The sequence below is a fragment of the Bos indicus x Bos taurus genome, chromosome 2 (assembly GCF_003369695.1).
Source record: "Bos indicus x Bos taurus breed Angus x Brahman F1 hybrid chromosome 2, Bos_hybrid_MaternalHap_v2.0, whole genome shotgun sequence".
Taxonomy (NCBI): domain Eukaryota; kingdom Metazoa; phylum Chordata; class Mammalia; order Artiodactyla; family Bovidae; genus Bos; species Bos indicus x Bos taurus.
In genome coordinates, this window is record NC_040077.1 from 84,310,953 (window position 1) to 84,336,241 (window position 25,289).

General features: G+C 35.9%; 1 protein-coding gene across 1 annotated transcript in view; it reads right to left on the minus strand.

Annotated features, from left to right (window-relative positions):
- DNAH7 (dynein axonemal heavy chain 7) overlaps nt 1-25,289 on the minus strand; it is a 273,330-nt gene that overhangs the window by 44,305 nt on the left and 203,736 nt on the right. The window contains exons 48-54 of the mRNA XM_027563310.1: nt 24,839-24,993; nt 16,590-16,780; nt 12,398-12,531; nt 11,326-11,661; nt 6,698-6,824; nt 5,554-5,748; nt 1,254-1,346 (exon numbers count right to left, since the gene is read on the minus strand). Of these exons, the coding sequence (XP_027419111.1) occupies nt 1,254-1,346; nt 5,554-5,748; nt 6,698-6,824; nt 11,326-11,661; nt 12,398-12,531; nt 16,590-16,780; nt 24,839-24,993 (1,231 nt within the window). The remainder of the gene's footprint in view (nt 1-1,253; nt 1,347-5,553; nt 5,749-6,697; nt 6,825-11,325; nt 11,662-12,397; nt 12,532-16,589; nt 16,781-24,838; nt 24,994-25,289) is intronic.

The window sequence follows — 25,289 nt, forward strand, 5'->3', positions numbered from 1 at the left end:
GTTTCAGTGAAGATTCATTTTTAAAAGGGCCCCCAAGCTGCAGTTAAATAATGATCAACAATGAGAACTATTTCCAACATCTAAAAGCTGGGCAGCACTATGACATTCAGGGACCCTTGGCACATTGTGGACCCCTTCTTCCATCAATAAATAGAAAAAATGTACGTTTCAACTGTTTTTGTATAATTAAAATATAACAGACTGGTATATTTTCTCATTTTACTTTCATGAACTCCTAAGAGTATCATGGACCCGAGGTTCTATGCTTAATGGATACTCTGGCCCTGGCTAAGGCCACACTGCCAATTCAAGAAAGAATGACAAGTGTTCATCGAACAGACCCTGACCTACAGAGGAAAGAATGCCTCTATCTTGTATTATCACTGATGTGTAGAAAATTTTTTTAAAAAATAAAGACTGTCTTCATCATACAAGTGTTGATCTTTCTATTGCTGTTAGAATGGAAGCATTATCTTATATCCTTAGCAACTCAAATTGTGAATACAGTAAATTTTGAAGTAATTATGTATACTTTTACTCGAGTAGTAACAGTGGACAATTAGAATATATTTTCAGTTTTTCTTCCAACATTCCCAATGTCTACAGGTCCTCAGAATTATGTGGATATCTCTGTGGATACGTGTCTTTACACTTAAGTGAATAGTTTGTTTTTTTAAATAGAGTTTAATAATACAAATGAGGACATCAGTGAGTGCTCTCATTTGTTGATATGACAGGTCAGCTGATCCACTGGTTATATAATTTATTACTTAAAGAAATGAAAATTAATAGTGTTGACATTTTCCTTTGTGGTGAGCGATTATGAACATCTTAAAAACAATATTCTACTAGCTTTCCAAAAGCCAATAAAGAACTATGTACAGGATAGCATTTGAGGAAACAGAAGGTGTAGTAAATCAGCTTCATGTAAACAACATTGACCAATTTCATCAAAACAGTAAGAACAAAAATGTAAAGGAAGTAGATTGTCCATTCCCTTCTCCAGGGATAACAGGAAGAGCTGTAACATAAATAAACTATTAAACATAATCTGGTTAATTACTAATTTAATACAGTTATAATAAATATACACTTTTTACAAAATGACTGCATTAGAGGGAATTGGGGTTATTTCCTGCAGACTCCTTTACCACCCCACCCCCAAGGATTACTTAAGGAAACACATGTTTGTCTGGTATGTGGAGCTAGGAAGGTCTGGAATTCACTGAGCAGCTTCCAAAGACAGCATTTACCTTGTCCGGCCTCAAGCAACGAATGATAAGCATCCGTTGAAACTCACTCATTTTATCTTCCCAATCGTCAGGAAAAACCTCATGATGTGGTTCCTAAAATGACAGTGGATATAATTCAATATTATTTGGAAGACTTAATAAAACCCCAAAAACCCAGTATTTTGACTTTTAAATTGAGTTTAAAGAAAACATAAAATGATTAAATGAAATTAAGAATGCTAATGTAAATTTTATTAGGTTGGGGCAAAGCTATGAAATAATAAATAAAAAGAAAATTTTAACTGCCACATAAAATCAAAACTAAGACATTAAATAAGTAGGTTAGTGTCAATATGAACATTAATCAATAGCACAAATGCTTCCTGTTACTACAATAAATGTGCATTAGGAGAATTTTTCCCATTATTTCTCCAAAGGCATTTCAAACCCTGCCAACTAACTACTCTCATTTAGTTCAGTTCAGTCGCTCCATCGTGTCCGACTCGGTGACTCCATGAAAAGCAGCACGCCAGGCCTCCCTGTCCATCACCAACTCCCGGAGTTTACCCAAACTCATGTTCATTGAGTTGGTGATGCCATCCAGCCATCTCATCCTCTGTCGTCCCCTTCTCCTCCTGCCCTCAATCTTTCCCAGCATCAGGGGCTTTTCAAATGAGTCAGCTCTTCGCATCAGGTGGCCAAAGTATTGGAGTTTCAGCTTCAGCATCAGTCCCTCCAATGAAGACCCAGGACTGAACTCCTTTAGAATGGACTGGTTGGATCTCCTTGCAGTCCAAGGGACTCCCAAGAGTCTTCTCCAACACCACAATTCAAAAGCATCAATTCTTCAGCTCTCAGCTTTCTTTATAGTCCAACTCAAACATCCATACATGACCACTGGAAAAACCATAGCCTTGACTAGACGGACCTCTGTTGTCAAAGTAATGTCTCTGCTTTTGAATATGCTGTCTAGGTTGGTCATAACTTTCCTTCCAAGGAGTAAGCGTCTTTTAATTTCATGGCTGCAATCACCATCTGTAGTGATTTTGGAGACCAGAAAAATAAAGTCAGCCACTGTTTCCACTGTTTCCCCATCTATTTGCTATGAAGTGATGGGACCGGATGCCATGATCTTAGTTTTTTGAATGTTGAGTTTTAAGCCAACTTTTTCACTCTCCTCTTTCACTTTCATCAAGAGGCTCTTTAGTTCTTCACTTTCTGCCATAAGGGTGGTGTCATCTGCACATCTAAGGTTATTGATATTTCTCCTGACAATCTTGATTCCAGCTTGTGCTTCTTTCAGCCCAGCATTTCTCATGATGTACTCTGCATGTAAATTAAATAAGCAGGGTGACAATATACAGCCTTGACGTACTCCTTTTCCTATTTGGAAACAGTTTGTTCTTCCATGTCCAGTTCAAACTGTTGCTTCCTGACTTGTATACAGGTTTCTCAAGAGGCAGGTCAGGTGGTCTGGTATCCCCATCTCTTTCAGAATTTTCCCCAGTTTATTGTGATCCATACAGTCAAAGGCTTTGGCATAGTCAATAAAGCAGAAATAGATGTTTTTCTGGAACTCTCTTGCTTTTTTGATGATCCAGTGGATGTTGACAATTTGATCTCTGGTTCCTCTGCCTTTTCTAAATCCAGCTTGAACATCTGGAAGTTCATGGTTCATGTATTGCTGAAGCCTGGTTTGGGGAATTTTGAGCATTACTTTACTAGCGTGTGAGATAAGTGCAATTATGCGGTAGTTTGAGCATTCTTTGGCATTGCCTTTCTTTGGGATTGGAATGAAAACTGACCTTTTCCAGCCCTGTGGCCACTGCTGAGTTTTCCAGATTTGCTGGCATATTGAGGGCAGCACTTTCACAGCATCATCTTTCAGCATTTGAAATAGCTCAACTGAAATTTCATCACATCCACTAGCTTTGTTCGTAGTGATGCTTCCTAAGGCCACCTTACTTCACATTCCAGGATGTCCAGCTCTAGGTGAGTGTGAGTGATCACATCTTCGTGATTATCTGGGTCGTGAAGATCTTTTTTGTACAGTTCTTCTGTGTATTCTTGCCACCTCTTCTTAATATCTTCTGCTTCTGCTAGGTCCGTACCATTTCTGTCCTTTATTGAGCTCATCTTTGCATGAAATGTTCCCTTGGTATCTCTAATTTTCTTGAAGAGATCTCTAGTCTTTCCCATTCTATTGGTTTCCTCTATTTCTTTGCATTGATCCTTGAGGAAGGCTTTCTTATCTCTCCTTGCTATTCTTTGGAACTCTGCATTCAAATGGGTATATCTGTAAGGCGTCCTCAGACAGCCATTTTGCTTTTTTGCATTTCTTTTTCTTGGGGATGGTCTTGCTCCCTGTCTCCTGTACAATGTCACGAACCTCTGTCCATAGTTCATCAGGCACTCTGTCTATCAGATCTAGTCCCTTAAATCTATTTCTCACTTCCACTGTATAGTTATAAAGGATTTGATTTAGGTCATACCTGAATGGTCTAGTGGTTTTCTCCACTTTCTTTAAGTCTGAATTTGGCAATAAGGAGTTCATGATCTGAGCCACAGTCAGCTCCCGGTCAATATCACAGTAATCCAAGTCTATGCCCCAGCCAGTAATGCTGAAGAAGCTTAAGTTGAATGGTTCTATGAAGACCTACAAGACCTTCTAGAACTAACACCCAAAAAAGATGTCCTTTTCATTATAGGGGACTAGAATGCAAAAGTAGGAAGTCAAGAAACACCTGGAGTAACAGGCAAATTTGGCCTTGGAGTGCAGAATGAAGCAGGGCAAAGGTTAACAGAGTTCTGCCAAGAGAACACACTGGTCATAGCAAACACCCTCTTCCAAAAACACAAGAGAAGACTCTATACATGGACATCACCAGATGGTCAACACCGAAATCAGAGTGATTATATCCTTTGCAGCCAAAGATGGAGAAGCTCTATATAGTCAGCAAAAACTACTCTCATTATCTATTACAAAAATAAACATTTATTGCAAACAACAAAGGCTATGCATTACTTTTTATTTTGATAAATTTTGATACCTTTTCAAGAAAGGAATATTTTCAAATGTGTATAATAAGGAAGGGGCTTCCCAGGTGGCACAGTGGTAAAGAATCCACCTGCCAATACAGGTGACTCAAGAGACTCAAGTCGGATCCCTGGATTAGGAAGATTCCCTGGAGTAGGAAATAGCAACTTGTTCCAGTATTCCTGCCTAGAAAATTCCAAGGACAGAGGAGCCTGGCAGGCTACAGTCCATGAGGTTGCAGAGTTAGACGCGACTGAGCACATGCGTGTTCCTTCCCCTTCCCCCCGCCACACACACAATGTAAAGAAGCAGCCAAAGAATGTTATTACAAATATGCAAGAAGAGATGTATCAAGATCCCAAGAGGAGGAACACACATGGGAAAATAAGACCCTTGTGTTTTTGAAACAGCTGGGAAAGCTATAGTATCTCAGGTCAGAAATCTCCATGCTTCAGCATAGGGAAATTTCTATTTAAACTAGACTCAACTACATACAAAAACATATTTGCCTCTGGAAAAAGTATTTTTATTATTAACAAGGATCAATCCAAAAGAGATCCAAACCAAAATATTTAAATTCATGTGCAGACACATTCTATCATGTATAGTACAATAAACAGGTCACCAAAGTGTTCTCTACGCATCCTGCTTTTTCTCCCCTCCAACCCCCACCCCCCAAAAGAACTGTTGCATATTAAGCCCAAGGAAAGAAAAATATCAAAAAAGTAGAAACACTAGAAAAAATTAACCGGGAATCACAATGTTAGCCCTTGTGCTAAGGAAAAAAGTGAAGGAAGGCAACAATTTGTTTATATTCCAGAAGGGAAACTGAGCATCATGGCATATGTTAGCTACAGTAATCTCCAACTAGCAAGATCAGGTCTCATGAAAATTATTTGGGAACTATTATTTTTTCCCTCTCATCAAATGACAAAAATATTTATTAGTTTGTGCCCTGTGTTCAGAAAATCTAAACAAAACCTGTTCTATAAAATTTTAAGTCATCTGCCATTATGACTGCCAAAGTCTAAGTTGATAATAAAAACCTGGCATGAAAATCCAAAAAGAATACTTTTAAGGACCATGCAACTTTTTTGCATCTTTACAGATTCCATGGAATTTAAAGAGAAGTACAAACAGTACCAATTAGAAAGTGGGGATAGCCTAATCGAAACATTATATTTGACGAGCTGTTTAATGCTTACTTACAGACAAGAATAAATTATTTGACATTATTTTCTCCATTTAAAAACTGTGAAACAAGCAAGAGAGTTAAAAGCATACCAAACTGTCATATACTTTTTTCCATCCATCCTTTAAGCGCATAAACTCCCGACGAATGTTTTTGAAGGCAGACAAATCGTCCAGTCGACATATTTCATCCCAAGATTTTTGAGGAAGCCATGTACAAGGGTTGGCATGAGGATTATCCAGGCCAATGCCACCAGTTAACAGAAATCTCCACTCAGCTTTATTAATCTTTGGAAAACAAAGTAGCGTGAAGAGTCAGAAATGAGTTTATCATATACACAGGTAACTTACAACCATTTAAAAAAAATTGACTGATTTTCAAGTTTCAAATATTCCCCCATAAAATTCTAGTTATTGGTATAGGTCAGTATTGATTCATAAGAAATCAATGTATTCATTATAACTAGTTTTCAAAATAGTTCCATTTTAGAGAGCTACTTGTTGATAATTTTCCTCCAGAATTTCTGATCTAAACATGGAAATCTGAATTTTATTCTTTTTTAATATATGCCTTCCAAAATGACTGCTAAGAGTTTTATTGTCTGTAAAAGTTGTGGGAAGACAGAAAGCCATGTATCTGCCATGTTTTCAATTATTTTCTATAAAATATAATGAGTTACTGCTATGAAATTTTTGCAAGAAATACTAAAATGTTTCTTCAAAATTCAACTAATACTTCACCATATGAACTTAATAAAGCTTAAACACATGTGTATAAAATAATGAATTTACACACCTCTCTTCCATTCTTAAAGCGCTTCCCATATTTTAAGTAAACAGATTTGAAACATAGCTAAAATTACTGAATGGTATTGTTAAGCCCAATGGTTAGCTTTGACAAACTTGCAAAAGTTCCTAAAAACATGACCATTTATCCTATTACTTGGGATACATATATCAATACATTTAGTAAGTTTATATGCATCCTTATATATGAGATTCTGACAGAAACTATTTTAAGCTAAACCATACAAAAATTTAAGTAGTAATAGTTACATAAGGAATTCTGCTTAATTTATTTTTCACCTCTGTGAAATTCAGTCTAGTTGTGATATCTTGCCTTCACTATAATAATTGCTAACTATTAACAATCCTTTTTTTATATATTCCCACACAAATTCATAAATTAATGAATTCACATTAATACTTTCTCCCCATAAATTAAAACAGTACTGACCAATCGCTCATGTATCAGCAGATTTACAGTTAGACAAAAGGAAAAAAGTAGTTTATCCTTTTCAAAGAGGGATCGGCAGACATTAACATAAAGGGAATAAGTGAAGTGATCCTTGAGAATTTGAAGCCTAAGGGTCAACAGAAAGAAAAGTAAATAAATAAAAATGCATTATTCTCTCAAAAAATGTTCTTGGGGAGACCTATTATAAACCATTTAGATGTGTGTTTTTCTAATAAACTTTCTGTTTAATTATTCCCAGAACAAATCAAGGATTCTCATTAACTGGGGGCACCAATTTGAGAGTTACACAATGTAGGAATACTTCAGTAGAATTGCATTTTTACCATCAACTGACTTTTTTTTTTACAAAACTTAATCTTCCTTTTGGAAAAAAGGTCAATGCATGGTATATTAATCTATTACATTTAACAGTTTTTGGACTATTTAAAACTATAAAACATTTCTTGGGGTAAAACTGGATTTCCATATTTCATAAACTTTTACATATGTTCTATATGATATATTATTATAAATGAACAGACTAAAGTTAATAGTTTCTTTATTAAATTAAGTTTAGAAGAGGGCTACTCTGTTTATAAATCCATAAAAGCTGGACTAATAATACAACTCGATAAACTACATTTTTATTTACCACATAGACAAGTCATAGAAATATGAATAACCACAATATTTGCAACTAACAACATCCTAGTAAATACTAACTTGTGTGATTGGTATTCATAGTAAGCCTTAACATGAGAAAAATTATTATTTTCAATGCTGATGTGTGATACAGTGTTTAAGGTATTCATGCTCCCTCTGATGAATTTGTTCATTTGAATAACCTTACAGAAAAGGAATTTATATCAGGAATCTGAAAGAAGTGAACACATTTGTTCTAATTTGGGGATTTAGCCAAAGGAAAAAATTGATGATGGTGACATTTATATTTATTACTGTGTTATTTATAATACAAAAGCTGGAGACTACTTGCAAATCTTACAATAAGAAAATTATGAAGAAAATTATGGTGCATTCATTAAAAATATATTGTACAGCTGCTAAAAATTATATTTCAAAAGAATATTTAATAACATGGGAAAATTATCTTGACAGAAGTAGAAGGGAAAGAAAAATTTCTGTGTGTGCACACAGGCATATGTGATCTTGCATGTATTTTTGAGAGTGAGAGTCAGAGAGATTGATTTCAGTGTGGTTCCTGTAATAAAGTTATATTCTAGTTAGATTTTTGTTTCTGTATCTTTTTGCTACGGTTATTTATTTTCCATAATAAATTCGAATGCATTAAAATTTTATAAAGACAGATGATTCCAATTATTATGGTTATTTCATAGTATATACATAATATTTATATATTTAGTTATAACATATGTTTGGTATTATTAAACAATAATTATTATGAATAGTAACTATCAGAATACAAACAAAAAAAGATATTTTTATCTCTCATGAAAGAAAATTAGAAATAATTTTAGACCAATATTAAGATTCTCCAACAATTTAGTAGTCTACTGTTAATAGTCATATCCTTCCTATGCTTTTGTTTTAGCTATAAACTAATCATTGCCCAGAGACCACAGGTTATCTAATGTTTTTTTGTCCAGCTTTATTGAGGTATGATTGATAAGTAAAAATTGTACATATTTAATAGATTATCTGATGTTTATCAATGATTGACAAATAAAAAAATGATTTCTATGAGAACTCTAATTTCTGAATGAGATCTTGCTTCCTCCTACTTTTTACTTAAAAATAAAAAAAGGAAGATTAAACAAGATTACTAGTAGAGTCTCCCTTGTGGTAGCCATTTTGGAATTCTATTTGGCAATATTTATTAAAATGAAACATATATATACTCTGTTATGATTAATTCCACTCCTGGATATGTACTTACCAGATAAATGTACATACAAAAGCCACATACAAGAGTGTACAAGACAGCAAAAATTCATAACAGCTCCAAACTGGAAGCTACCCAAATGTCCTCAGCAGTAGGATGAATGAAAAATTTGTGGTACAGTGAAAGGACAAATAAAAATAAGAGGCCCAATCTTTTTATACTGAAAATGTTAAGACGAGATTTCCCTCTCCTCTTTTTCCTTAGAGCATTTACTTTTGAAAGTTTAAAATTATAAGTACCTTCTCTTTGAAATATTGCTAGGCTTTTTGTCAACTTTTGACCCAGGAATGTCCCTTCTGAAGATCTGAGAGCTATTTTCATGGGCTAACTTCATGGGCACCTGACTCTGAGCTGCCAAACTGCATCCTATCATAAAGATAAGACATTTGTTTTTCCTCTGGATGAAGCCAGTTTGCTAAAGTCAGGAAAGTTAGATTTCTGTCTTTGTACTCTCTTAGTGGACTGCTGCTGGTGGTGCGATCACATTCTAATTTAATACTTAATCAGTAAAAAATTGTTTTCTTTCTGAACTACTTTGTGGAGAAATTTTCTGGATTGGGAGAAGATTTGCTTTTACACTTCCCCAACAATATAGAAGCATAGGGAATGCATCCATATTTAACAATAAAAGTGAATAAACCACTTCTTTGCACTGTGCAAAAATATAAATTTCACAAACACAATGTTAAGTGCAAGATGTCAGATAAAAAAGAGCACAGACCATGTAATTCCATTTAAATAGCATTCTAAATTAGGCAACACTCATCTCTAGCATTGAAAAGTCAGGACAGTGATTACCTGGGGGGATGTGGGTTATAGTGACTAGAAGGGGACACGGAGTGGTTTCTGGGCCGTTGATAATGTCCTATGTCTTGACCTGGGTGTTAGTTACACAGGTGTGCTCACATAAAATTTTATTTTGCAAATGCTTCTGATTTCTGCATGTTTCTCTATGTATAGTAATAACTTCAAAGTTTTCAAATGTACTTTTTAATATTTACTCTTTGGTTCCAGAATTATATTTTTAAGATCACTGTAGTCATAAATATGATTTTCATTGTTTCCAAATGAAAGGATTTTAACTAAAAAGAAAAAGGCACATTTTGTTTTCTGGACTTCATTCAAATCTTACATCTGGGTAAAAGAATTTGATTTTCTATAAATTGTAAGGGGTTATATTATAGTTATGAAGAAAGAGATATCATATCTGTGAGTAAATACTAATTTCATATAAATGAGATAGTAAAGGAACCAGTAACTATTTTTAAAGTCTAAAATTGTCCAAATTTATAAAACTTATATACAAAATAGGTCTTTAAGAGAAAAATCAGTTTTTCTCTAGACTCCAACAGATTTTAAATTAATTAAAATGATAATACTCTGGTAGTCTTGTTTTAATCAAGATAGAAATTAAGAACTGCAATGAAAAGCAGAACATCATTTACTGTGTCACTCTATGTGATTAGCTCTGTGATAAGCTCTAGATTCTAGGAATATTAAAAAAAATTATTGCCTCAGGGAACTCAGAATCTAATGTGAAAACCAGACATGCTTGTTCAAGTAAGTAACATAATGCAAATGGCTGGGAACTTTCATAAGAAAGGTCACTTAAATTTCTGTTTTCTGTATTTCAGTAATCCTTGCGCACCTTGAAAATGTCAGATACTGAGAGAAATATTTTCAAATTTCATAATATAAAGAGAAACTTTTAAACTCTACCATCGTGCATTCCTTCCCTAAAGATATCCTCTTCCTCCCTTTCTTCTCTTTCTCATGGGCAGGTATTTGAAAAGTCGTTTGCTAAGCCAAGTGTCAGTGTTACACCTTCATTAGTCTCCTATACAGGCTTGTAAAATAATGAATGATACTAACCAAAGATTACTCAGTCTAAGAATATTTAAAATTTAGCAAAATTCTACCATGATAAATGAAAGAGTTCACTTTAGACTTAGGAGATGAGCATTTCGGACTTCTAAAAGGTAATTCTTAAATGTGAATGATATTAGTAAATTGACTTTCCTTTGTGAGTATGAACAGCTAGAAAACTGAAGTATCTAGCTCTGTGTTGATCAATAAAGTTATAAAGGGCAAAGATTGTAATTATTATCTTGTTCAAGAAATAATTTAATGTTAGACTCTATTAAAAACATGTTTTAACTGAGCTAAAGTTTATCTCACTGACAACAAAAAAAATGAAATTTTTATTCTCTCATAGACTATTCCATTACTTATTTCAATAGCCAACAGAAAAATAGGTATTTATGAAAACAAATATCACAATCGCAGCAGAGTGCTTTTTAAAACTTTTTTATCTGTCAGTTTTATATATGTGTATATTAAAATGTGAATTTGTAACTTTTGGAATGCAAGCTCACAGAAAGTAAGAATTGTATCTTTTAGGGATATTACTTCCTCTTTCCATACCTCCAATCATAAATACATTTTGCAAATGATGAATAACGCTTCCTCTTTTCAGTATTACATTATAATCCCATATCTCTGTAAACAATTTCCTGGCAGACTGAATTTGGACACATCTGTTCAATGTCTAACCCTCAAATTTATTTCTGTTCCAATGATTAATCAAGTGCATTCTAGCTATATGGCTGTAAGGTGAACACCATGCTGAAACAACAGTGAAGGCCACCAATTACTACATTTCATGCATTAGTTATTATTTGTATTAATTAGTATTGCTTTTACGTACCTTTTTGACAAAATTTCTGACTTCTCTGAATTTTCAATAGACAGGATGAAAAGGTTAATAAACCAGGTCAGTGAGTATTGGTACATGGGCTCGATGTTTGCTAAATCAGCAATAGAAAAAAACAGGATGGTGGAATGAACGGCAATAGGTCGATAGCCCATGCGGGTGCTGTCAATCTTCTTCTCTGTCTCTTCGGCTACTTCCTGCTTTTGAGAAATCTCATTAGCCAAAGCCTTGGAGGAAGATAATATCTTAATGGCAGTTTCATCTTCTAATATATTGCCTTCCGAAGATGAAAGAACTTCTAAAATCTTGTCTTCTATTTCTTTTAACTGCCTGGAATAAAAAAAAAAATATTTCTCAGAAGAAGAAATCATTAAAAATCACTTCATGTATATATTCTTTTATAAGAAACAGAGAGCATGTAATCTAAAGAAATACATCACATTGTGACAAATATCCGGAACGGTGATGCCATATAATTAATTTCTTATCTTGCAAAATGTCAAAAAGACAGGCCTTTCTGCTCCACTTCTCTTTCTAATGATCATTTATGTGGTAACTAGAGAGAGATAGTAAGCCATCTACTCCGCCATCAAGTAGCTCAGCTCCCAACTGAATAGAAAGTATCACTCCATTTATTTTCTGAAATTTTTCATGACTTATAGGGCATTACCCTTTCTACCTATGATATAGATATTACAAGCAGAAAGTGATATGCAACATATTCATTCAGACTATGCTCCAGTAAAAACAGGTATCCTCAGCTACATAATGAATACTAACATTTCTGTGGTAAAACTTCGTGGAATAGTTGAAAATACATTGCCTTGACTTGTGGCAGGCCTTCTAATCCTTTCAGTGCCTGAGAACTTGTATGTAAAAATATACTCTGCAATGCAATTTTCCAAATTAACATATAGACTGTAATACCTTTTATTTTCCACTCAAATCTTTTCATTCAATGCACTTATTAAACCTAACAACGTAGATCTTTAATATGTACTTTAATTGATTCTAAGTGATCTTGAAACAAGTTAAGAATAATTCTGTATTTTATAATGTATAAAACCTTTTGTTTTCAGCTCCTTGTAATATTAAGGCTTGCTTTTCTTCTTCAAGATCTGGCCTTTCTCGTGCTACCACAATTCCCAAAAGCTGATCCTGCATCCCCTCAGAAGTGATCATGAAGTTTAACAGTGTCACCTGTAAATGAGAGTACACAACAATTGCATCAATATTTCTGTTGAGAAAGCCTCTGCTTATATGCTTCAAATTCTACTCTTAAAGTTGACTCTAATCTCATAGTAGTATACATGAAGGAGCTTCCATGATGGTTCAGCACTAAAGAATCCACCTGCAACGCAGGAGATGTGGGTTTAATTCCTTGGTTGGGAAGATCCCCTGGAGGAGGAAATGGCAATCCGCTACAGTATGCTTGCCTGAAAAATCCCATGGACAGAGGAGCCTGGTGAGCTACAGTCCATAGGGTTGCACAGAGTCAGACATGACTGAGTGACTGAGCACAGTATATATGAAAGGTAAATTTGTGGAGACTGTGATTAAGGATATAGGCAAACTGGATTGTTGAATTAAAAACCTGCAAAAGTTTCTCATGGTCATAAATGTAATACTTCAGAGAGTTGTGTTTGGTGATCAATTAATTCTTATTTCAAATTCGTCCAACTTCTGACAACCCATTAATCCTAAAATCAGTCAGGATCAGGCTGCAGGCAAACCTACATATTGGCTGGACCAGCTGATTTATGTTTTAAGGAGCCTTGTGGTGTCCAAAAGCAGAGGAGATAAGAGAAACAAACAGATATAAGAGAAAAAAGAACACAGTGATGACTTGTCATGAGTATATATTAGGTTTGCCAAAAAGTTCGTTTGGATTTTTCCTTAAGATGTTTCAGAAAAACCTAGGGGCTTCCCAGGTGGCTCACGGGAAAAGAACTGCCTATCAAGCAGGAGACCAGGGTTCAATCCATGGGTCTGGAAGATCCTCTGAAGAAAGAAATGGCAACTCATTCCAGTATTCTTGCCTGCGAAATCCCGTGGATGAAGGAGTCTGGTGGGCTACAGTCCATGGGGTCACAAAGTGTTGGACACAACTTAGTGACTAAACAACAACAGCAACCACAACATACTATAATATAATCATATCACAATATAGCACATTATATTGTATCATGTTACAATATGATACTCAGCCACTGTTATGAACAAAGGAATACACAGTTCACCAGCATCCCTCAAGATGCAGTCCGCTAACCCTGCTTCATCTCAGCATTTAATGGCTCTTACACACAGGTCTCTGCTGCCTGAGTCTTAAAGTTACCTCTCTCCTAAGTCTTTCCTATAAGTGGGAAAGTAATCATGCTTAGGTCTCTCTTTGTAAAAAGCAAAAAACAAATCATCCACACAATCTCCTTCAGCTCTTGAAGGATCTCTCTTTGTGCCTTCATAACTATTAAATGCATAACTGAAAATGTTATTTGTATATTCTTTTGTTTCTGCCTCACTTCATTCCTTAGCCCTCTACAATCTGCTCTCATTCCTGCCTCGACATACCCATCAATACTCACAGCAATAAATTATAGCAACTTTCTAGCTCTGGTCACCAATGGATCCATAAACCAATAAACACCTGATCTTGGCTTAATTTGACCTCCCTTGTTCCCCTGGTTTTTTAAGCATCTATTGTGCAGTCTTCTGCCTTCACGTCTTGAATTAAGGTCTGCACCTGTGTCCTGAGCATCACTTTCCACTTCTCCCTTTCACATGCCTTTCAATGTACCTACCTTGAACTTACTGTGAAATCTCAGACACACAGACTATAAACCATCTGCATATGCTTCAGCCCTGACTGCTGAGCTGGGAGAACTTGTGTTTTCCCACCTTCCTTGTAAGAGAATTATTTCCTCTTTGGAGACAGAGTAATTCTGTTTTTGTGAGAAATTTCCTACCTGCGAGCAGGAAGTGTAAAACAGCTCCTTGATGTACCCCTGTGAGGGTGACGCCCTCCTCCACACACAACCAGGCACCTTCTCCACGGTACTGTCTTCCAATTAAACCTCTCCCCTAGCTTGCCCCATGGCAGGCCTTGGATTCCACTAAGTGTGATTACATAGGCACTTGTAATCATACATTTATATGGAATACTAAGCAACACTCCTTTAAATTGAGCTATTAAAAATGATTAAATGTTGTCATGCAACTCTCTACTGCTTCAGAATTTAGTCATGGAAAAATTACCATTAATGTTTCTAAGAGATTTTCCCTGTTAGGCTGAGAAACCAAGTATACAGATTACATTCATTTCAATCCCCAAACCAGTGTCACGGTGCTCAGAGAAATGTCTGTTTGACAACTTTTACCTCAGACACAAGGAGGTATTCATTCATATCCCATTCATGTTAGATCTTTTGACATCAAGATTTTGCAAATCTAGCCATTTTGCTAACAAACATTTAAAACCATACAAATATGGCTTCAAATTTCATTTTCATTTAGATTCAAATGAATTATAGCAGCACAGTATCATCCCCTGGGTACTTTTGAAAGCAAAAGGTACATAAAAGATCCTAAAAATAAGATCAAGAGGAAGTATTTTAATTTGTAAATGAAAGCAAGTAACTGCCTCACTATGTTTTCTAATCCCTCTTTAATCAATCCCAGCAATTAAAAATAATGAAGCAATAAGACACTCTAGGGATCTCAAGGATTTCAATCATAAAATAGTTCCCTATCCACAGTGGTTTATGACTTCAACTATAACTAGTTATACTGTACATAAATTGTTATTTATGTTATCTGTGATCTTTTCATAAATTTTACTGAAAAGTAAAAAAAGATATTCCATGTGATTTATTAAAAAAGCTTTTTGGTAATGCAGCTTCAGGATTTTATTTTCGTTTATGAGTCATTCTTGTCCACTGAAAGTTAAATAATAATTCTAATAGTTAACAATCATACTACTATTAGTGGGTCTTATTATAAGCATTTTACATAGATTATTTAGTCTTCACATCACTCTATGAGCTAGACACTAATTATTCCCATTTTATAGATGAGGAAACTGAGGCACAGAGAGGTTAAACGACATAGCCAAAGCCACACCACTGGTAGGTGACAGAGCCGAGATTTGAATCAAGGAGGTCTAACTCCAGAATCCGTGCTCTTCACTACTAGCAGATGTTGCCTCTCCTAGTAGTACTTAACACAATTTTTAAGTGTTTGGATAACATATTTATTTTAATAATTAAAAACAGTGGCTAAGAATTTTCATATTTTAACATTGTGTTTTAAAAACTAAGCTCAAGGGTCACTCCACCTTCCCCCAGTCTTCCTGGCTTCCCTGAACGTCCAGTCTAAAGTGTGTTTCCAACTCTGAGTCGCTCTATGCCTTTTTAGTCATAAAAAATGTCACTTGACATATACATTATTTACAGTGTAAGCCTCTTGAGAGCTTTTTACCTTTCATGTATTTTCACCTTTGAGGGCATGAATTATTTCATCTTCGTGTTTTCTCTGGCTCTATAGAGAGATGCCTATGTTAATTTAAATATTTCTAATAATGAACAGTGTTTGAATTCTCTGAATAAATCTCATTTCTATATATGTTTCTTTCAAAATCTGAATATTTCTTAACGTCCTCTCCTCTGGGCTTCTATAAATGAAAACTATCCTTCCCTCCCTCATTCATTCATTCTACAAAAATGTGTCAAACATCAAATGCCAACCCGGGCTAGGAACTGGGAATAATGAATGGAATAAGCTCCTGAAGCTTGGTTACAGTTCAACATCTCAAGTCATTTTAGTCACTGACTGTAATTTTAACTTTACTTTTTAAAGGAATGTTGAGTATTTTAAAAGTTCCTTAAAATCAGATAAAAGCAACCTTATTCTGAGAAAGAATGAAGCTCTGTTCCTGAATCCCCATTCTAAGAATTAGCATATTATCATTTATGGCAAAGAAAGAATGTGCATGTGTGTCATCTATTTTTAACAGTGAAAATCCAAGAATAATATTGATTGCAGAAATTAAATTATCATGGTCTTTTTTCACTGCATACTGAAGGCTCCTTTATTATTGACATGCACACACAAAAGCAACATTTGGAAATTATTATAGCAATTTCAGGAAATGCCAAACAAGGACAAAATCCATTTTACTTAGAAAGACCTGTTTTCCTCACGGCTCAGGAGGAAAATACAGACTTGCAAAAGCTGGTAAAGAAACATTTATTTTAGATACTGGCCTTTACTGAAGTTTCAGGAAGATAATGAGGATTTCTTAGCTTGGTAGTAATATAAAAGCGGAAGTCTGGTGAATATTCAATGGTAGAGTCCCCAAGTCGTATGCATGTACTTCCACCCTGCTTAAAGGTCTGTTTTAGTAGAAGAGGTTCCAGGATCGGATCCAGTTCTTCTCCCACATTTTCTAGCAACACTGGAATAAAATCAGAAAAAGATTTCATGTTATTTTAAATAGTGACTATAAACTTCCAACTCTCAAAATTCTTTCAGCCTTCTAAATTGCTGCTGTTTCTGGTTGCCCATAAAACTATTTTTGTCCTCTGAGTATAAAGAAGTGCGCCATACCATCATTAAAAAGTCCACAAATAACAAACGCTGGAGAGAGTGTGGAGAAAAGGGAACTCTCCTTAGCTGTTGGTGGGAATGTAAATTTGTGCGGCTACTATGGCAAACAGTATGCAGGTTCTCAAGCGATTAAAAATAGAGTTGCCATATGATCCTGCAAATTTGAAAAGATATATCCACCTCAATGTTCACTGCAGCTCTTCTATTTTTAAACCTGTTTTATTCGATATCACTGTACTCACAAACACTAGGCATCATGTTGGCCTTTTCCCGTCATCCTCACAACTTTGAAAAGCATCAAATATTATTACCCTAGTTTTACAGATGAGGAACCTGAAGCAAGGTGACTGTAATAAAGTTTTCATCTAGTGAATGACAAAAGCAGGAACTTGAACCAAGCAATCTGTCTCCTTACACAGCTCTCTTAACCACCATGTGATACTGCAAGCATTCAAAACTACATTCATGACTTCTATAATTTGATAGGTAAAAAATACTATCAAAATGTGTATTTTGGGCTTGATGCTTTAGGTGCTCTTTGCCTAACTATACTTTTTCTTCTAGAAACTGTATGCTAAAATATTTGCCTATTTTCCTGTCGTGTGGCATGTTTTCACCATTAGGTTTCGCTGCAAGTGATTAAAAAACCCCAAGTACTAGTGACACAGCAAGAAGGAATTTATCTCTCATGTAAAGGGGAGCCTGAGGTCATCTGTCCAGGACTGAAAGCACAGTGGGTTTAACTCTCAGAGATCCAAGTTCCTGCTATCTTGCTGCTTCACCATTTTTGGCATATGGCTTTATCTTTTGGGCCAAATTAGTCTTTCAAAGAAAATGCACATTGCAGCCATCAGAAAGAAAAAAAAAAAAGAAAGAAACAGAAAAGAAAGAAGCATCATTTAAGGGATTTTCTGGGAATCACAAATGGCACTTCTACTTACATTCACAGAAGTTAGGAAATTTATTCCTTTACTTTGAATGGAACGTGCCCAGGTAAACACAGGAGACGCTAATAGTAAGGAGGCAAGAATGATTATCAGGGAACAGTGGGCACCGAGTGTCACAATGTGCTAGCTTTTAAAACTTGATTTGTATTTTTTAATATTGTTTGTAGCAAACATCACCCCCAGTTTTCTGCTTGGTTTTAAATCTGTTTATATTTCTTTTTAAAAGTCAACTTTTTGCTGTAGAAATTTCCAAACTTTTTTTCAGAGGTAAAAAGGATGGTATACTCTTGCCAATGTCACCCAATCCCGTTTCATCTATTCCTTATCTCACTCCAGATTATTTACAAACAAATCCCAGTCATCATAAAACTTCATCTGCAAATATTTGAGTAGGTGTCTCTGAAAGTTAAGGACTCTTATTTAAAAATTAATATATCTTAAAAATTATCAGTAATTCACAATTTCATCAAATATCAAGTCAGGGGATATGTTTACCCATTGTTTTAGAATACTTTGATTAGTGTTGGATTGCTAAATTGGGATACAAATAAATTCCATAAATTGTGATTGATATTCTCTAAGTTTTTTTTATATAATGTTTCTTGGCTTAAATTATAAATTTGTAGAGTCAAATTTATTATTTTTTACCTTAAAAAATGTTTTTCTTAGAAAATATTTTCTTAGAAAGTTCTTTTCCAAAGACAACTGTTATTCCCTCAAGTTTTATTTTAGCATTTAGGTCTTCTCTTTTTGTCTTTCATATTTAACTCTTTAGTTCATCTGAAGCACATTTTGGTACAAGGTGAGACTATGATTTGATCAGTGAAAAAACAATGCCTTACTCAATTCTTTTGTGTGTGTGTGTGAAATTTTGTTATTTCTTTACTCTGCATGTTAATGTCATCCTAGGTTTTTGTTTCATATGTGCAGTGTGCTAAGTCACTCGGTTGTGACCCCATGGACTGTAGCCCGCCAGGCTCCTCTGTCCATGGGGATTCTCCAGGCAAGAATACTGGAATGGACAGCCATTTCCTTCTCCTGGGGATCCTCCCGACTCAGGTCAAACTCAAGTCTACCGCATTGCAGGCGGATTCTTTACCACTGAGCCACTGTAACTGACGTCGTTTGTGTGTGTGTGTGTGTGTGTGTGTGTTTAATGAATTATCTACAATATAGTATTCCCTGCTGGCTCAGATGGTAAAGAATCTGCCTGCAATGCGGGAGACCTGGATTCAATCCTGGGTCAGGATAGATCCCCTGAAGGAGGGAATGGCAACCCACTCCAGTATTCTTGCCTGGAGAATCCCATGGACAGAAAAGCCTGGCGAGCTACAGTCCATGGGGTCGCAAAGAATTGGACATGACTGAGCTACTAACACTATACTACTATCTACATTATCCTATGTGAGATTTCAAATTAGTAGGAAAAAAGTTGCATACTGTGTTCAGCTGTGCAGCATATTACATTCAAAGTTGATTAAGCAATTACTGGGCACTTACTGACTACCCTCAAAGAGCTGGTGTTGAGAAACAATTATATACAAAACACTAAAGTCAGTTGTAGAAATCTGCAAATGTTTTAATCTTGGCACTTGATTGAACAGCTTGAGAGAGATGTCATAGAAAGAGATGTTTGAACTGCATATTAAATTTGAAGGAATTCACCAAAATTATGGAAGAGTACAGATGAAAGCTAAGAGATGTGAAAATATGTCATTTGTTACATGTACTGCCAGCTGCCATGTATTCCCATCTAACCCTCATCCCATGCATAATCTCTGTATCTCTCTTTAAACAAATAAGCTCAAAGACAGCAGAGGCCAAGTCTGTATTTTCATGCTGTGTTTTCAGTGGCACATGCCAGCTGCAAAATAAATATTTGTAAGATGAATGAATGAACAAAGAAATGAGAAAATGAAACAAACACTGAACCAGAAGTAGTTCTGCCCAAGGAAGGCTCAAATAACGATAAGTTTTGCTCTAAATGCAAAGAATTTTTTTCACAGAGTTAATGCAAAGCCATTAAAAGCTCCTCTAAAACTGATTTCTTTTTTAAAAAATTAAAAAGTATTCTTTTATTTTTCCAGCTTTATTGAAGTGTGAACTGGTTAACTTATCAGAATATTAACATGAATAACATTCTACACACACCTTGACCACTGGTGTAGCTAATACAGATGTACCTTTATTTTCTAGAACATTGGCTTTCAAACTTTTTATTTAAGCAGCAGGATACTTTTTTCAAAGAGGATTCTATCTTAAAGCTCAATATAAACAACAAAAAAGGGAGGTCTGCAGAGGCAGGTGGGTGAAGGCAAAACCTCTGCCTTCTCTACCCAGCCCACCTGGCAGGGATCAGAAGTCACTTTCCTGGAATAGGTCAAAACTTAAAGAGAACTTCTTAAATGGAAGAATCTTTAGTTGGTTCTGTTTTAAAATTATAATAGTAACTGATTCTTTTCCTTGAAGGCTAAATATAAAAACAGTTATAAAATCTGCCATCTGTTTCTCTTTCTATAATAGATTTAAAACTTTTCATTTCTCCCTGATGATTAATGGTAGAAGGCATTGTGAATAATCATCATCCATTTTTAAAGTATTTCATTCCCAAAAGTAGGTTAAAGCAACTGTGAGTGACACAGAAAGCACTGGACAAAGGCAGAAGATTTGGGGACTAGTTTTAACACTTCCCTTACCTGAAGACACAGTCTTAGTTAAACCACATAACTAACATCCTCTGTCATCTTACTTACCTTGTTAATAAAATGTAGTGGTTATTAGAATTACGAGGTGGCAAGAATACACAGAAGAACTGTACAAAAAAGATCTTCATGACTAAGATAATCACGATGGTGTGATCACTCACCTAGAGCCAGACATCCTGGAATGTGAAGTCAAGTGGGCCTTAGAAAGCATCACTACGAACAAAGCTAGTGGAGGTGATGGAATTCCAGTTGAGCTATTTCAAATCCTGAAAGATGATGCTGTGAAAGTGCTGCACTCAATATGCCAGCAAATTTGGAAAACTCAGCAGTGGCCACAGGACTGGAAAAGGTCAGTTTTCATTCCAATCCCAAAGAAAGGCAATGCCAAAGAATGCTCAAACTACTGCACAATTGCACTCATCTCACACGCTAGTAAAATAATGCTCAAAATTCTCCAAGCCAGGCTTCAGCAATACGTGAACCATGAACTGGCAGATGTTCAAGCTGGATTTAGAAAAGGCAGAGGAACCAGAGATCAAATTGCCAACATCCGCTGGATCATGGAAAAAGCAAGAGAGTTCCAGAAAAACATCTGTTTCTGCTTTATTGATTATGCCAAAGCCTTTGACTGTATGGATCACAATAAACTGTGGAAAATTCTGAAAGAGATGGGAATACCAGACCACCTGATCTGCCTCTTGAGAAATCTGTATGCAGGTCAGGAAGCAACAGTTAGAATTGGACATGGAACAACAAACTGGTTCCAAATAGGAAAAGGAGTACGTCAAGGCTGTATATTGTCACCCTGCTTATTTAACTTATATGCAGAGTACATCATGAGAAATGCTGGGCTGAAAGAAGCACAAGCTGGAATCAAGATTGCTGAGAGAAACATCAATAACCTCAGATATGCAGATGACACCACCCTTATGGCAGAAAGTGAAGAGGAACTAAAAAGCCTCTTGATGAAAGTGAAAAAGAAGAGTCAAAGTGTTGGCTTAAAGCTCAACATTCAGAAAACTAATATCATGGCATCCGGTTCCATCACTTCATGGGAAATAAATGGGGAAACAGTGGAAACAGTGGCTGACTTTATTTTTGGGGGCTCCAAAATCATTGCAGACGGTGATTGCAGCCATGAAATTAAAAGACGCTTACTCTTTGGAAGGAAAGTTATGACCAACCTAGATAGCATATTCAAAAGCAGAGACATTACTTTGCCAACAAAGGTCCGTCTAGTCAAGTCTATGATTTTTCTAGTGGTCATGTATGAATGTGAGAGTTGGTCTGTGAAGAAAGCTGAGAGCCGAAGAATTGATGCTTTTGAACTGTGGTGTTGGAGAAGACTGTTGAGAGTCCCTTGGACTGCAAGGAGATCCAACCAGTCCATTCTAAAGGAGATCATTCCTTCCTTTGGAAGGAATGATGCTAAAGCTGAAACTCCAGTACCTTGGCCACCTTATGCAAAGAGTTGACTCATTGGAAAAGACTCTGATGCTGGGAGGAATTGGGGGCAGGAGGAGAAGGGGACGACAGAGGATGAGATGGCTGGATGGCATCACCGACTCGATGGACATGAGTTTGAATGAACTCCGGGAGTTGGTGATGGACAGGGAGGCCTGGTGTGCTGCGATTCATGGGGTCACAAAGAGTTGGACACGACTGAACTGACGGATTAGGATTACAATTAGATTTTAGACTTTTGTGGTCACAACTCCAAGTAAGAAATACATTTAAATCTTGATCTACTATACACATGTGCATATAAAACTTTAAAAATTTCATGAAATAATGCTTACTCTAAGCTATATAGCTTAATATGTTTTACTCCACTGCATTTCGTTTACAAATGCTGGTCTTGACCCACTATGTTGGTTCTCTCTCCTACAGTTGTGACCCATAGTTTAAGAAACAGTGGACAAATTGTCTGTATGGCCTTTCTCATTATACAAACTATATTATATGTAACTATGTATGATTTTAATGTAATTAAGAGATAATATATGAAAAAGTTGGCTTAAAACTCAACACTCAAAAAACTAAGATCATGGCATCTGGTCCCATCACTTTATGATAAATAGATGGGCAAACAATGACAAACTTCATTTTCTTGGGCTCCAAAATCAGTGCGGCTGGTGACTGTATCCATGAGGTTAAAAGACGCTTGATCCTTGGAAGAAAAGCTATGACAAACCTATTAGAAAGCAGAGATGTTACTTTGCCAACAAAGGTCCATCTAGTCAAAGCTATGGTGTTTCCAGTAGTCATGTATGGATGTGAGAGTTGGACCATAAAGAAGGCTGAGCACCAAAGAATTGATGCTTTTGAACTGTGGTACTGGAGAAGACTCTTGAGAATCCCTTGGACTGCAAGGAGATCCAACCAGTCCATCCTAAAGGAAATCAGTCCTGAATATGCATTGGAAGGACTGATGCTGAAGCTGAAGCTCCACTTCAATACTCTGGCCACCTGATGCAAAGAACTAACTCACTGGAAAAGACCCTGAAGCTGGGAAACGTTGAAGGCAGGAGGAGGAGACAACGGAGGATGAGATGGTTGGATGGTATCATGGACTCGATGGATGTGAGTTTGAGCAAGCTTCAGAAGTTGGTGAAGGACAGGGAAGCCTGGCGTGCTGCAGTCCATGGGCTCGCATAGAGTTGGACATGACTAAGGACTAAAATGAACTAAACTGATACATAAACCACATAATAAATCCCAAACAAAAAAACTAATATAAGTTGATTTTATCAGACACTGTCATAAGTACCCAAATTACAGTAACTCATTTCTTCCTTGCACAAAATATAAATGGGGAAATTGAGTCTCAGAAAGGTGACTGAACCAAGTTCTGAGTAAAAGAGGCAGGTACTCTGATTCCAGAGCCAGTGCACAATGGTCCTAACAAGGGTTAGTGAAGTATGCTCAACTTATACTTTTATAACAGATATATTGTCTGATCCTGCCCATTAAACAAGCAAAATATCTGATACAGAGATCAGGTTGTCTCTTTTTTGGTAACTCCATATCATTATACTATAAGAACACCAGTCAGATGAATGAAATACTACTTGTGTAAGTGTTTGTGTGTGTCCATATATATAAACACAACATTTTATAGGTAGACTTAGATTTTTTCATCTCATTCTTATCCAAACCAAGCCTAAAATTGCAATTAATATATTGCAAAAATAAATTAATATAATGCAAAAATAAACTGTCAGTAAGTCTATTTGGTATATCTGTTTTTATTCTTTCCGTGTGTCACTGGTTCTATTACAACTGGGATTTGCTTAACTTGTCCTGGGGCTAAACATGTTGTCTTTTCCTAATATTGACAATTTACTTGGTCAAGTAAATAGTCAAAATTTGATAGACAATATGGATTCAAAATGTGACTAATAATCCCAACTCAAATCATAAGTACTTTGGTTTACATAGACAAGTGTGGCCTGTGTTTAGAATTTCATTGAAAAATTCTTGGCATGTTTTTAATTTCTCCATTATAAATGACAAGTCAGACACATAAAATGCATACCCACTTCTCTGCCACTTTTGTAGGATAAGTAGAGAGAAGAATAAAGAAATATTTGGACTAATGTGTTAAAATATTTTTGGCATATCAAGTGGCCCTTTTCGTTGTAGAAGTAGAGCTATCATGAGAACTAAGGAAGGGCAAACAACAGACAAAAATTACAACAGCTAAATTAGCTATACTAGAAATCAGCTAATTTAAATTAGAAGACGCATCCCAAATGAATCTTGAGAAAAGAAAAGCATCCTAACTTGTTAGAGCTATAATCTCTAAAGTTCTCACTTGATTCATTATCAATAAATAATGAAAGATATTAACAAAGTAATCATTTAAGATGAACCTGATTCAAATACCTTAAAAAAAAACCCCTATGCCATTTTGGGTTTAACTGTGCCCTTTCCTGGAGAAGGCAATGGCATCCCACTCCAGTACTTTTGCCTGGAAAATCCCATGGACAGAGGAGCCTGGTGGGCTGCAGTCCATGGGGTCGCTAGAGTCGGACACGACTGAGCGACTTCACTTTCACTTTTCACTTTCATGCATTGGAGAAGAAAATGGCAAACCACTCCAGTGTTCTTGCCTGGAGAATCCCAGGGACGGGGAAGCCTGGTGGGCTGCCGTCTCTGGGGTCGCACAGAGCTGGACACAACTGAAGCGACTTAGCAGCAGTGCCCTTTCCAGATATTTCTGTAATTCATGCTTATTGTTCAACTACATACCAGGGGTACCAAATTGGATGCAGTTTTCCAAAGTTCTGACATAGTCAGGGTCACTTAATTTAATTAGGTGAAGACTATTGGTTTTTTCCATGTTCTTGATCCATTTATTAGCCTGACCTTGAGGATCTATCATCAGAGGCCACCTTCTTGCATTCCTGAAAGGGAAAGGAAGACAATGCTGGTCAAATCACAATTTGTCTCTATTTAAAGATGCATGTATCACTTTCTTACAGTTTATACTTTACAGTGTTATTTTATTTTGTAACTTGTTTTGAGAAACTGTGGTTCTTGAAGCAGAGACATTTAAATTGAACAGGCTACTAGAATGACAACTATAAAAGCCATCTGGCAAACTTAACACAAGTTCTTTTACTCCTTTTGGAAAATTACAATTTCTTAAATGTTAAAGGATATTTTTGAAAATGTTTGCTGTTCTTGCTACTTAAATCAC